Source organism: Narcine bancroftii, chromosome 2, assembly GCF_036971445.1.
Source record: "Narcine bancroftii isolate sNarBan1 chromosome 2, sNarBan1.hap1, whole genome shotgun sequence".
Taxonomy (NCBI): Eukaryota; Metazoa; Chordata; class Chondrichthyes; order Torpediniformes; family Narcinidae; genus Narcine; species Narcine bancroftii.
Window position 1 is genome coordinate 46,457,669 of NC_091470.1, and position 12,993 is coordinate 46,470,661.

At 37.6% G+C, this 12,993-nt stretch overlaps 1 protein-coding gene across 1 annotated transcript in view; it reads right to left on the bottom strand.

Annotated features, from left to right (window-relative positions):
- Positions 1-296: 296 nt before the first annotated feature.
- The window catches only part of LOC138752864 (kinesin-like protein KIF28), a 92,656-nt gene continuing 79,959 nt past the window's right edge, over positions 297-12,993 (bottom strand). Inside the window, exons 21-26 of the mRNA XM_069915482.1 lie at positions 7,801-7,967; positions 2,101-2,207; positions 1,705-1,849; positions 1,450-1,604; positions 849-1,099; positions 297-321 (exon numbers count right to left, since the gene is read on the bottom strand). Of these exons, the coding sequence (XP_069771583.1) occupies positions 297-321; positions 849-1,099; positions 1,450-1,604; positions 1,705-1,849; positions 2,101-2,207; positions 7,801-7,967 (850 nt within the window). The remainder of the gene's footprint in view (positions 322-848; positions 1,100-1,449; positions 1,605-1,704; positions 1,850-2,100; positions 2,208-7,800; positions 7,968-12,993) is intronic.

Consider the following 12,993-nt stretch of genomic DNA (forward strand, 5'->3'; position numbering starts at 1 on the left):
TAATTTTATTCGCTGCCATTTTTGAGTCCTCCTCATCCACCTTGTGTTCTAACCTCTCATTCGTTTTATTCTGTAAATAGTTGTGATGTCTTTTTGATCTATACAACACATGGTCAATGTGAGTTGTTTTAAATGTGCTATATAAATAAATAATAAAATTTACTGCACTCTCCCAAGTGTTAGAATCCCCAACCATTTAAGCCAAATTCACATATCACACCCTCATAAGGAAAGACAGAGTGAGCCTGCATATCACTGACAACAGTTGCTGGCAGCCATTTCAGTAACACATTCATTCATGTGTTAGTGTCACAGATGGTCCTGCAAAGAAAGATATGGGGGATTATTGTGTCATCTGGGCTCCCATGGCCAATTAATTAATTGAAGTTATGGATTGGAGTGCCCAGAGGTCTCTTTGCCTATACTCTTACCATAATTCAGCAGAATCTTTAATGAAAAGTATCTCTCTATCTGGGAGATGTTTATTGCCCATAAAGTCAATGTTTTCTTCCCCTGCATTGCAGGGAGATGGGTCTGCTGCTGGGACATTCCCATGCTCCTTTCACTCCTTCTGTTTTTCTGGCTGTCCCTCATATCCCTTAGGCTTCAGCTCTGAATGCTGTTCTTCCCCTTGCTTCAACTGTTGTTCACAGATTGCTGTGTTATGGTTTAAACAAAGACCTTGTTTTATGCCTGATGTGTGCTAACTGATCCAATTTGAAGGCAAGATGGTCTTAAGGCACTTACAGGTGGCCAAAATACTCCAATGTAAAGCCGCCTATTGTACTCCAATGCGGCTGTCGGGTGGCCACCTGAAAGTGGAGAACCCAGCCAGGAGGAGCACTTACCTAACCCTCCTCCTGTAGGTATAATCTCTGGCTCCGAGAACCCCCATTGCACCTGAAAGCAGTAGTGGGACTAAGGCCACAGTCCATAGGAGCTGGCATTCGCTCGGACATGGCTCTCCTTCAGCTGGCATGTTCAGGTGACAGAGAGGCGTCTCTCTGCGACCACCTGAACGTCCCAGCTGCACTCCCACAGCCGCATCTGCTGGCGCATTATTTGCGTCCAAGCACCTGAAAGCAGCTTCAGAAATAACCTGGTAAGAGGCTTGAAATTGATCAGATCAAAAGGACACCAAGGTTGTGGACAGTGCTTCAATTGTGGACAATTGTCTGGGAAAAGAATGAGGTCTGTGGCTAAGAAACAAATTTTCTCAGTCTCAAACATTAACATTGTAATAGGATACAATAATGTTGTGCATCACTTGCTAACCACTGCCAAACACATTGTGTCATTCTAAGATTGCACTTTAGAATTATATTTTATTTCTGTTGAAAGTTAAAAGGGGTCAAAGCCCTTCATGCTTTACTTGAAGATTTCAAACATTCCACTGCTGTATTAGTCAATGTCATTATGAAGCATATACAAAGAAAACTCTTCCCTTACCAGTGGCCTGACCTGCTTCAAGCGGATCAGTCTTCCTCTCACTCCAATCATGCTGAAATAAAAAGTCTTGAGTGCTTTTGCAAACTCAGCATCCATGCTGGGAAGCGGTGACCTTTGACAGGATTGGTCATCCGTGGATTTCAATGAATCTCCCTCTGCAAACAGGCAAGTAGAAGGTTGAGAGTTAAAGAAAATGATGGGGAAAAATTACCAGAATTCAGCAAAGCTTAAGTGACTGCTAATCACTGGTGCTACCATGCTTCGAGGAAGTGTTTTTTGTTTTCTTTAGCAGTTTTGCATTTTCATTTCTTAAAGCTTGGTTTGCTTCTCTGAGATTTTTCACTTCTTCTTCCATCATTCTCAGTTTCTGAGATAGTTTGAATTTATGGTCTTCATCACCCTGCATGATCACACACCAAAGCATGTTAAATATAGATTCCTAGAAATGTTTCCCTCTGTTTAAAGAAGGTTACTCCTTTATCAGATTAAAACTTGCAGAATAGATTAAAATATTAATGGGCTCTTACCATTAAGCAGAGCACAGGTACATGTAGGTTGTGTTGGAAAATTAATGTCAGCAAACATGAATTGACTGCAAGCTTGAACTCTTTCTAATTCTGGATAATCTTACAAAGAACAGATTTATCATACCAGTGGCACAGATGTCCATTGATTTCCTGAGCTCAAGTCTAACAGCACGTTACCATCACTCGACAGTGGGACATTAGCAAACACTGTTTCCATTTCTCTGCAACCTTCTGACAGAACACAGTTTGAAATAATGGTTATGTTTCATTTCTGGACAAATTTATTTCTCATCCAACATTGAGTATTCAGGTAGACCTCCTTTTAGCAAGTAAAATCAACACTGAACATTTATCATTAAAAAAATTGCAGATTCTGAAAATTTGAAACAACAGAAAAATCTAGAAATACTCAGTGGGTCAGGCAGCACCAGCAGAAAGGTAATCAAGCTGAAACAGTAACTTTTTCTCTCCCCGAAAGGTCTACCTTTCCACCAATCTGCTGTTGACTGCTTTGATAATACATTTAAGGATGAACAGATTGAAAGAAATTTGAGATGTTGAGCAGGGTTAGTGGAAAAGAAAAAGAAAAAGGAGAGGAAGAGGAGAAGGGTGATGGAAAAGCGTTATCTGGGAAAGGGGAATGAATAAGAGAAGCGAGAAGTGATATTGAGGCAGATGAATCAAGAAGGGAAGGAGAGGGATAAGAATGGGCAGCAGAGGAAATGGAGAAGTGGCAGAACACAGGATATGAATACTTGAACAGTGACAATTCTGTAGCAGTATATTTTCAGGCAGCAAGTTCCAAATACCCTCAACCCCTTTGGCAAACAAAGCTTCTTCACTCATCTCAATATTTTCTATCTATTACTTTAAATCTATGCCTTCTGGTCATGCCTTTCCTTTCTTTTCTGCTAGATTTCTATAATTTTTTTCTCCCCAAAAAGAACTATTCTTTTTTTCATCCTTTGCAGGGAGAATGGCATCTGGCCTCTCGTGCCTTTGCTCAGAGTTGTTTTATTATCCTGGAAATACCTTCATGATCCTCGCCTGGAGCAGAACATTGTTTCTGTAATGTGCTGATCAGAAATGAATGGAATTATCAGGCTGAGCCCCAATTAGTGCTTTGCCCCTTGTCACCTTGACCCCCTTACAGCAAAGGAAAGGGAGTGACACCCACCAATTAGATGCTCGGTCAAGAAGCTAACCAAACATATTCCTCCTGTTTTGGGAAGAAACAATGAACAAAATGATGTTCGATGTCATCGTGGGTGAAAATTATCTTGGGGATGGGACCCATTAAGTTGATGCTCTGGGAATTCTTTGGTCTGATCAGGGACTCAGTTAATTTATTGAATGTTTTGGGTCTCCAGGTCATGGTGAACTTCAGGTCACTGGCACCCTGGAACAACCTGGTCTTCAGGGCCTGTGCATTTGCCCTGTTAAACCTAGACCTTTCTGTGCATCATCTTGGGGCCCCAGACCTGCAACCACGAAAGGGAGAAAGCATGTGGAAATTGGGCCCTGCAGACTATGAAGTCTACAGGTCAGCTTCCAGGAAAAGCTACGAGGAAAGTCAGGATTGAAATTTAGGGAAGGCATTGAAGAAACTTGCAGAAAACAATGGTCTGAGATCAGAACATGAATGATATTTGCTTGGACAGAATTTTGAGCTCCTGCAGGGAATATTCTGTTGAAGTAGGCCCACCAGTATTTCAGAAGAACAATGAGGTCTTGATGTGGGTGGGGTGGAGATTTACTAGAATAATGCCAGGGATAAAGGGCTTTGATTCCATGGAGAATCAAGTGGTTGTCTCCTCAGAGAATTTTCATGGACCATGATAGTAATTTTAAAAAGTGAATGGTTCTGTCAGTAAATAAGTAGAAATATGGATACAAGGTGACTGATGTTTGTAATAAAGGAAGCAGTATATTTATTTTAACATAGTTAGCATTATTACTGTAATGTGCTGCTTGAAAGGGTATTGACACATTCAAAATTAAATTCATATAGAATTTGGAAAACTACTTGCAGAAAAAAATTACAGAAGAATGGGGGGGGAGATCAGGATTAAATGGCATTGATGGATTGTAAATGTGTGTGTGTTGTCATGGAATGATGGTATTTTTATCAGCCATTAATGAATCAAGAGAAAACAAATTTTGAGGTAAAACCACAGTACCTGTGGTCAGTGAGTCAAACATAGCTGTTTCAGCAAATGCCACTGGGACAATCACATATTCATACAACATCCACACTGAACAGTGGGCACCCGCTGTATTAATCCCATCTTCCAGCCTCTATGCGTCAGTAATTCAATTTTTCCATTCAGACGCTTCTTAAACGCTTTCATTTTTAACCATTCAGTCAGGCAGAACATTCCAGGTACTCTGGGTGAAGAAGTTCACCATCTAAATCTCTTACCCCTTTCACAAAGTCTGTGGCCTCAAACTTTATCTACCTCCGATATGGGTAAAGTGTCCTGCAGCCCATTCTATTTATACCATTCATAATTATATTTCAATCATCTCCCACCACTCCAGACAGAACAAGATTCTGTGATCTCCCCTCATAACTGAAATGTGACATCCTTGTGAATCTGCTCTGCATCTCTTCAACACCATCACATCCTTCCTATAGCTTGGTGACCGGAAGTGCCACAGTAGTCCAGTAGAGATCTGAACATGGTTTCAAAAAGTTGGAACATAACCTCACTAATTCTGTATTCAATGTTCTGACAAATGAAGAACAATTTCCCATAAGCCTTCCTAATAATATTAGCAATCTGTATTGCCACCTTCAAGGCTCTATAGACATGTATGCTAAAGAGAACAGAAACTGGCTCTCCGAGTATCATCTGTAATTCCATTGGCCACTGAAAGTTCATTCTTCCAGCTTCTCAGCTTCAATATGACTTTTTCCATGGACAAACATAATCATCAGAATTTCCAAATCAAGGTTTAGATAAGTGAATACTTTCCATCTGTACACACCAGGGAAGTGGATGTGGAGCTTGTAGAATTTAATGAGAGGTACATCAATTTTCTGGAACATAGATTCTGGCGCATAGAATAGATTTCCACTACTTCTCTATTTCCATCAGGAAAGAGGAAGTGATAGAAAATTTGAAGCATAGGTGAATAGCTCATCAAGGTTGGATAAGATTTATCCCAAGATGCTGAAGGAAGCAAGGAAGGAGATTGCTGGAGCTCCAACAGAGATTTTTGCATCTTTGTTCACCAAATAACAGCTTGGGGTACAAGTCTACAGCTCTTTGACAGATGTGACACAGATAGGTAGCAAAAAAGACATTTGGTATATTTGCCATCATAGGTTGAGATATTGAGTATAAAAGCTGGGATGATGTGTTGCAGTGAAACAAATTTTTGGTTAGCTATTGAGTACACTTCTGGTTGACACTCCACATAGAGAGAGTACAGCAGTTGGGAAGGAGGGCCGTAGTTATGAAGAAAGCCTGTATTGCCTTACAGAGGTTTACAAAATTATGAAGGTTAATAGATCAAATAAAGATTCTGACTATCTACCCTAAGGCAGAAGTGTCTACAACAAAAGGCACAGGATAAAGGCGAGAGGGGAGGAATATGAAGGAGGTCTGAGGTGGTGAATATTTGGATCAAGCTGGTATTTTGGAGATAGTTGAGGCAAGTACAAACACAACTTTTAAATGGCATTTGGACAGATATTTGAATGGAAAGGTATAAATAATGCCCTAATGTGGGCAAGTACGATTAGTGAAGATACAGTAAGTATCAATGTTGATTCGGACATAAATGGACAAAAGGGTCCATTTTAGTGCCGTACATTTCTATGATTCTAACATTTTGCTACCTATTGAACATTTTGAAATATATATTAACTTTTCTTTCTGCTCTGAGCTGATTTCTGTTAAATGCTGGCCAGCTACACATTTTGCTCCCTGATTACTAGAATAAAATTTAAAATTTAACTTCCCCTTAATGTAAGCTACAAAATAATATTGATCAGTTTATTTGTATCTTCTTGAAGTAAAGCATCTAATCTGTGCCTGACACTTGTCCTTAAAAAAAAGCTTTACAAATACAAGTCGCTGGCCACTTCCAGGATTAAAACTGACTATATAGAAACATTAAATATAGTAACATTATTAAGCCCTTTTTCCACTGACATCCCAGTTAATTGGCCGTGCATTATCCCTTTATAGGAAGCCATTTGTGCTGTGTCCACTGGTCGCCTTTAACCTGGACACTGACTGCTTTTCCGCTGAACAGGGATCAGAGAGTCTCCTTTCGAATGGAATGGATGGAAATTGTTCTTTTTCCTCCGGTTTAATCAGCAGGCCAGTGTCAGATGATTCTGGGGATATGAGTAGGGGTCGAGGTCGACAATCCCCGGTGAGATTTAATATCATTTACTGCTGGCGGGCTGATTCTTTTCCTTTTCCACTGGACCCCTAACCGGTGAATTCCCCGTTAATTTCTGGGGCAAGGCATCAGTGGAAAAGGGGCTAGTAAATATATACTGTGAAGTCAGTTTTTTATTTCAGTTATTATTCTCTGTTTCTGAAGGATACTCATCAGTATTCAATTTACTTGTTGGAAACATCACTTAAAGTAATGCAAGCTGATAATTGTTTGAATATTGCCATTATGTAACTGTTATCACCTCTTATCCTAGATACTTTTGGTACAAATTGCCTGACACAAATGAATCAGACTTGTGAGGCTGGTTGCACAATAACTAATCAAACCTGCCAAACAAATAGAGAATTACAGGAGATTAGTGAATTTCAGGGGAATGATTAGAGAGTGCAATAAATAAACTGAGAAAATGGCATAGTTTAATCAGAAATTGTGTAAATGTGGCAATGAATAGTTTTTGTATTTCACAAAACAAAGAAGGACTGGAATCTGGGGGGTTGGCATGACGATGGGTCTAATGGTTTAACATTCCAGTACTCAGTGGCAATTAGCCATAGGCTGAAGCCTAGGGCCCTGGAAGGTAAGGGGGCCCTTCAAACAATAATAGAAATTAGAGATACAACAATACAAATGTTAGGCTAATGATGCCACAACATTAAAAGTATTTTAAAATTGCAACAACTTGTAGCTTTCAAAGCTTCTGTCAATTGGCTTTCACCTATTCACCGAAATAAAAAAAAAACAATGGGCCCACTCAGGGAGGTGGCAGCTCAATCCGGGTTCAATGGTCTTCTTTGTTACCCATAATCCCCCATGCAGGTGGAACCGCCAGAGAAACGTGCATGCCTATGAAGAGTAATGAGGTTAAAGCATTCACACGCACACACAAATAAAACAACATTCAGCAACGTATCACAAATACATATAAATACACACAAGGCTGGTTTAGCAAATAAGCAACACAAACTTGTAAATAGAATACAAGGTTTAAAATTCATCAGTCTTCCCCTGTCTGCTGGAGACTCATGTCCCAGTCGGTTGACTTTGACTCAGTCAGGAACCAACAGTGAAATCACACAAAATTCTGTGCCACAAGCTGTGGCACGCGCACTGCCAAGTGAGTGTGAGAAAGTGAGAGAGAGAGAAAGAGAGGGAGGGCTGGAAGGATGTGAGTTGGAGTCTGGCCCATGAATACCCCCCTTCCCCGATGACTCTGACCCGGGGGGGCCTTACTAAAACTCAGTCTAGAGCTCGGGAGATAGTTAATCTGCCACTGCCAATACTAATGGATGTTATTGACGACAAACATACTCTATAAAGCTTGATATTGACCAGTGGCCTGGTAGTAAAAGCAACGTGAACTGGAGTTTTCATCCTCTATTGCAAGTTGAAATTTTATTTCACATACCTTGCAGACCCCACAGCTTCAAGACCACAGAATGTGTCTTCAGATAGTTAAGGAAATCTGGAGTAACGTGGTGAATTGTGAAACACATTGAGTAATCCAGGAGAGAATTAGTATTATTCCAGACAGCAGGAGTATAGAACATTGTCGGGAGATTGTACATCATAAATCTGCAACAAACAAGAAGCTATTTTTATTACAGTACTGTATGTTTTTGATGAATGACAGAATGAAATAATAAAATTGAAAATCTATACCAAATATTAATAAATCTATTGCTCCAAAAGTTTGGTAGCTTCATGGTGTTAGTGTAAATTACTGTTCGCATCTTCCTCATTTACATCAGGATCTATACAATTTAAGACCCAATTAAATTGGCGGGGAAAAAATAGCACATTCAGGAGACTTAAGAGCATCAAGATTTGAGATTTTATTCTTTTTTGAAAATTTTATTGATTAAATCATGATGCAATATATTAAAGATACAATTAATGAATAAAACTTAGAAAAGACACAAAATACATACATGATATTTTGAAAACTAATCCCCTAAAACCCCCCCTTCCCTAACCCACCACCCCAAACCATCCCCCTTTAATCTATCCCAAAAAAAGAAAAAAGGAAAGAGGAGATCACATAACATCAAAATTCACCAGTTAATTAGCATGGTTTGGAGTAACACCACTAACGTGCGGGAAGGGGATTTAATAGTTCAACCCCTTATAATCCAAATACAGGCTGCAACTTTTACAATTAAAAAAAAGATAATTATCGCATAAATTATACGTTATCTCTTCCAATGGAATACAAGACCCTAACTCCATATCTGAATACTCAAATCAGTATCATTTTTCCAAGTATTTGACAAACATTTTCTGGCCACCGCTAAAGCCAATCTCAAAAAAGTGATTTGAAATCTAGTTAATTTCAATTCTAAGATAACCCTCTTAATATTACCCAACAAGGGACCACAGGGTCTAATAGAAATTTTACTTTCAAAATAACTCCTAGAAATTCCTTAAGTTTATTCCAAAAGGGTTTTACTGTCTCACATGACCAAGTAGAATGTAGAGAAGAACCTACCTCTTTATGACATCTAAAACATAAATCCGAAGAAATAAAATTATTTCCTTAATTTTTACAGAGTTAAATATAATTGATGAATAAAATTATAATGAACCAGTTGATACCTTACATTTACAATTTTAGTCATACCACCCTACACAAGTTCATCCAATCATCCTGAGAAATACGTATACCTAAATCTTTCTCCCATTTCAATCTAGATTTATGAATACCCGGCTTAAGTATTTTATTCCATAATAAAACATATATCTCAGATATAAATCCGTTCTTACCACCTTCAGTAAGTAAAACTTCAAACTTAGATCGTCTAGGTCTAGGTAACCGTAAAGAATGTCCAAAATTGGGGGGGGTGGGGGGGTGGCTTGGGAGGAGGGAGGGGGGGGGGAGAAAAAATCACTGTAAATGTGTGGAAAAGAAAAAGTGTATATCATGGCTATTGTGATTTATGGTGTGAAAAATAAAAAATTAAAAAAAAACATTGGATGTTCTGAGACTGAACTTTGAACTTTTGAGAATTGTGCCTTGGGGTATTCAACACACACAAGTATGTTCATGCATAGTTAGGGGATAGTTTAGATAAGAGTAGTTAGTTTTAGATAAGTTTAGATAAAATAGATAAGGTGTTATATTATTGTTGATTAATAATTCAAAATATTATTTTAAATAAAAAAAAAGAATGTCCAAAATTATCCAACAGTAAAGCTTTAATTTAATAATAAGAAAAAAAAGAGTATTTGAAGTTAAACCATATTCTTATTTCATTCTTTGAAAAGAAATAAAATATCCTGCTTCATAACAATCTTGCACCAATTTAATACACTTTTGAACCCATAACTTCAAAAGTTGATTATTAAGTGTAAAGGGGAAAAGCTTATTTTGATACAATGGAGTTTTACCTGAAATCTTGCCTTGAGTACCTATGACTTCATTATTTTTATACCATAAATCCATTAAAAGTTTCAAAACAGATAAATTGTAATTACTCAGTAATTTAGGATTCCATCTATAAATAAATGGATCCATCTTCTTCTCACCAATCTGAGATAATTCAATATTAGCCCATATCAAAGGTTTATCTATTTCAAACATCCTATTAATAAATTTCAATTGTGCTGCTTCATAATAATTTTGAAAATTAGAGAGCTGCAGACCTCCTAATTCATATTTCCAAGTTAAATTTGGTAAAGATACCCTTACCATTTTATCCTTCCATAAAAATTTCCTCACCAAAGCATTTAAATCTTTAAAAAATTTTTTAAAGAATCTTACAAATAATAAATTGAAATAAATACTGTATTCGAAGAAAAATATTCATTTTGATACAATTAACTCATCCTATTAATGTAATCTGTAAATCTTTCCACCGATTCAAATCATATTTAATTTTAGACAATAAAGACAAATTATTTAATTCATATAAATGACTATAATTACATCTACATTAACATCTAAATACTTAATCTGATCTGACCATTTAAATTTCACAATATGCCAATATGAAGAGTAATCCATTTCAGCTAAGGGCATAATCTTACTCTTTTCCCAGTTAATTTTATAACTTGATACCTCACCATATTGTTCCAATCTATCATTCAAGTTCCTCAAAGAATTCCGAGATTCTGTTAAAATATATGAAAACATCATCTGCAAACAAATTAATTTTAAATTCATCAGATTTTGCCTTAATATCTTTAATATTACTATCTTGTCTAATCATCTAAGCCAAAGGTTCAATAACTAATGCAAATAGAGCTGGGGACAAAGGGTAGCTTTGTCTAGTTGATCTAATCAACATAAAAGGTAAAGATAACTGTCCATTTGTCACAAATCTAGCAGTAGTACTTCCATATAAAGCCTTAATCCAACCAATAAAAAAGGGGCTAAATTTAAATTTCTCCAAAACTTTAAATAAAAAAACTCCACTCTACTCTACTCTATCAAAGGCCTTTTCTGCATCCAATGAAATAACCATTGGTAGGTTAGATTCCTCCTGAGAAACATTAATTAAAGAATTTTTGCATACAACCACTGAAAACCTACTTGAAGGACAAATTGGGATTGAACTGCACATTTCACAAACATTTCTACGACTGATTCCACCTGCATTGAATTTGCCCATCATTATTGAATGAAGATCTACCGGGACCAATGCCTGAAGAGGGTGCACAAAATCAGTGAACCGATGAGGACTCGAAAGGCCAACATGGCCTATTTCCTCTCCGTAAATGGTTATATGGTTATATGGTTAAATCAACTTCACAATATTATCTGCTGAATAATGATTTTTAATAAAACCCGCTTGGTCTAAATTAATTAAATCTGGTAAATATTTAGCTAGCCTATTAGCTACAACCTTCGCCACAATTTTATAATCAACATTTAATAAAGAAATAGGTCTATAAGATCCTGCTTTCAACTGATCCCTATCTTTCTTCAGGATAATTGTAATAATTGCTTTCAAAAAAAATCCAGAAAGGAATGAACCTCTGTCGCCTGCTTCAATACATCCATCAATAAAGAAATTAATAAATCCTGAAATTCTTTATAAAATTCATAAGTAGGTCTCTCCATAATTGAACTGACACGCTTCTCCATAATTGTTGCACTAACATAATTATCTCTGTAACTTTGAAAACACAATTTACAAAAACCTTAACACAAACATCTTTTAACTCTATAACTGCACAAATATAATTATATATTGTATCCATTACTGAATATAATTAATACAATGGTCGGTCTCTACATTGGTTGCTTTTTAGTACTTGTTTCTCTTACTGCCTTTTTCTCATCCTGTCTCATATTGCAATATTTTTCCTCTTCCCATTTCTAAACCCCTCTCATCAAATTTTTACACATTCTGTTTTTAAAGTGTAGGCATCTCTTCAACCTCGAGTCCAGTGTAGTTTTCGCTGTGACATTCTGCCCAGCATCTTCAAAGCTTTTGAACTCCAACCCAATGCAATACAATCATCTCTGAACATATCCAACAAAATTAGCCTTTGTTTTGGCCAACATCCCCTCTAAGTTCAAAAACAGATCCCACCCCCATCATTCACTATCAGGGTCTTGAACCTTTCTGTTCTACCCTAAAGAAAGGACCACAGTCTAAATAGTTGAAACAGCACATTTTTTACACTACTGCAACTGTGACTATTTATCCAATCTTTAATATTCATTATAATTTTATTTCTCTCAAGGTTTAATGTGTTTATTTAATTATGCAAGTTCTTGGTTGCCTGTGTAGCTGTAGCAAGAATTTAACTACACAATGTATGTGGCAATAAATTCTCAACACAACCAGTGTACATTTCTGTGAGTAACACAGATCTTCCAGACACTGAGCACTTCTCCAGACTCATTTCTTTCGGAGGTATTGTCTGTGCTGGTTTCAATTGATATATCTCACCACTCTAGGCAGCAGACTCGTGAAGGGCTCTGTGGCTGAAGAACACACAGTCGGCAGGCTGTTGGTGACTCGAGCCGAGAAACCTACGCAGGCTGTGAGCTGCTAGCGACTGCGGTCAAAGGTCTCACACGAGGCTGCAGACCGCTGGAGACTGGCTCGAGACTGGTTGAAGGGGTACCAGGTATTGGAACTTGGATACATGAGGAAGCTGAGGGCACTGAAGACTTCCTAGTTGTGTTGCAGGTTTGGACCTGGAGCTCGGGTTACTGATGGTTTAGACTGAAGCCTGTGTGGTGGCAGAGGCTGCAGGAACGCTGGCGGTGAATCCATGGACACTGAGTAGGTCCCTGAAGGGACTCTCTTTTGCTTCTCTTTCTCTGAATATAAGGGGCACCGAGCAACTTCTGCTAATGGTGAATCTTTGCCTGCCTTATGGCAGACTAAAGGAAGTTTTGTGTATTATTACACCTGTTTTATTACATGATAATAAAAGAACCTCGAATTTAATCTTTTTGCTTCTTCCTTTGTAGATTTTTGCAAAGCACAACTCTGGTCCTAAAGGTTCTGAATTATCTACCTCCTGCTGTTCAGATTACAGTTTCAGTCTCCTCATCTCACTTGCTGGCCAATGAAGTTTATGAATAACCCTTTGAGAGTAATTTATCATTCTAACTGATACCCTTGAGTAGGGCTAATCTCAA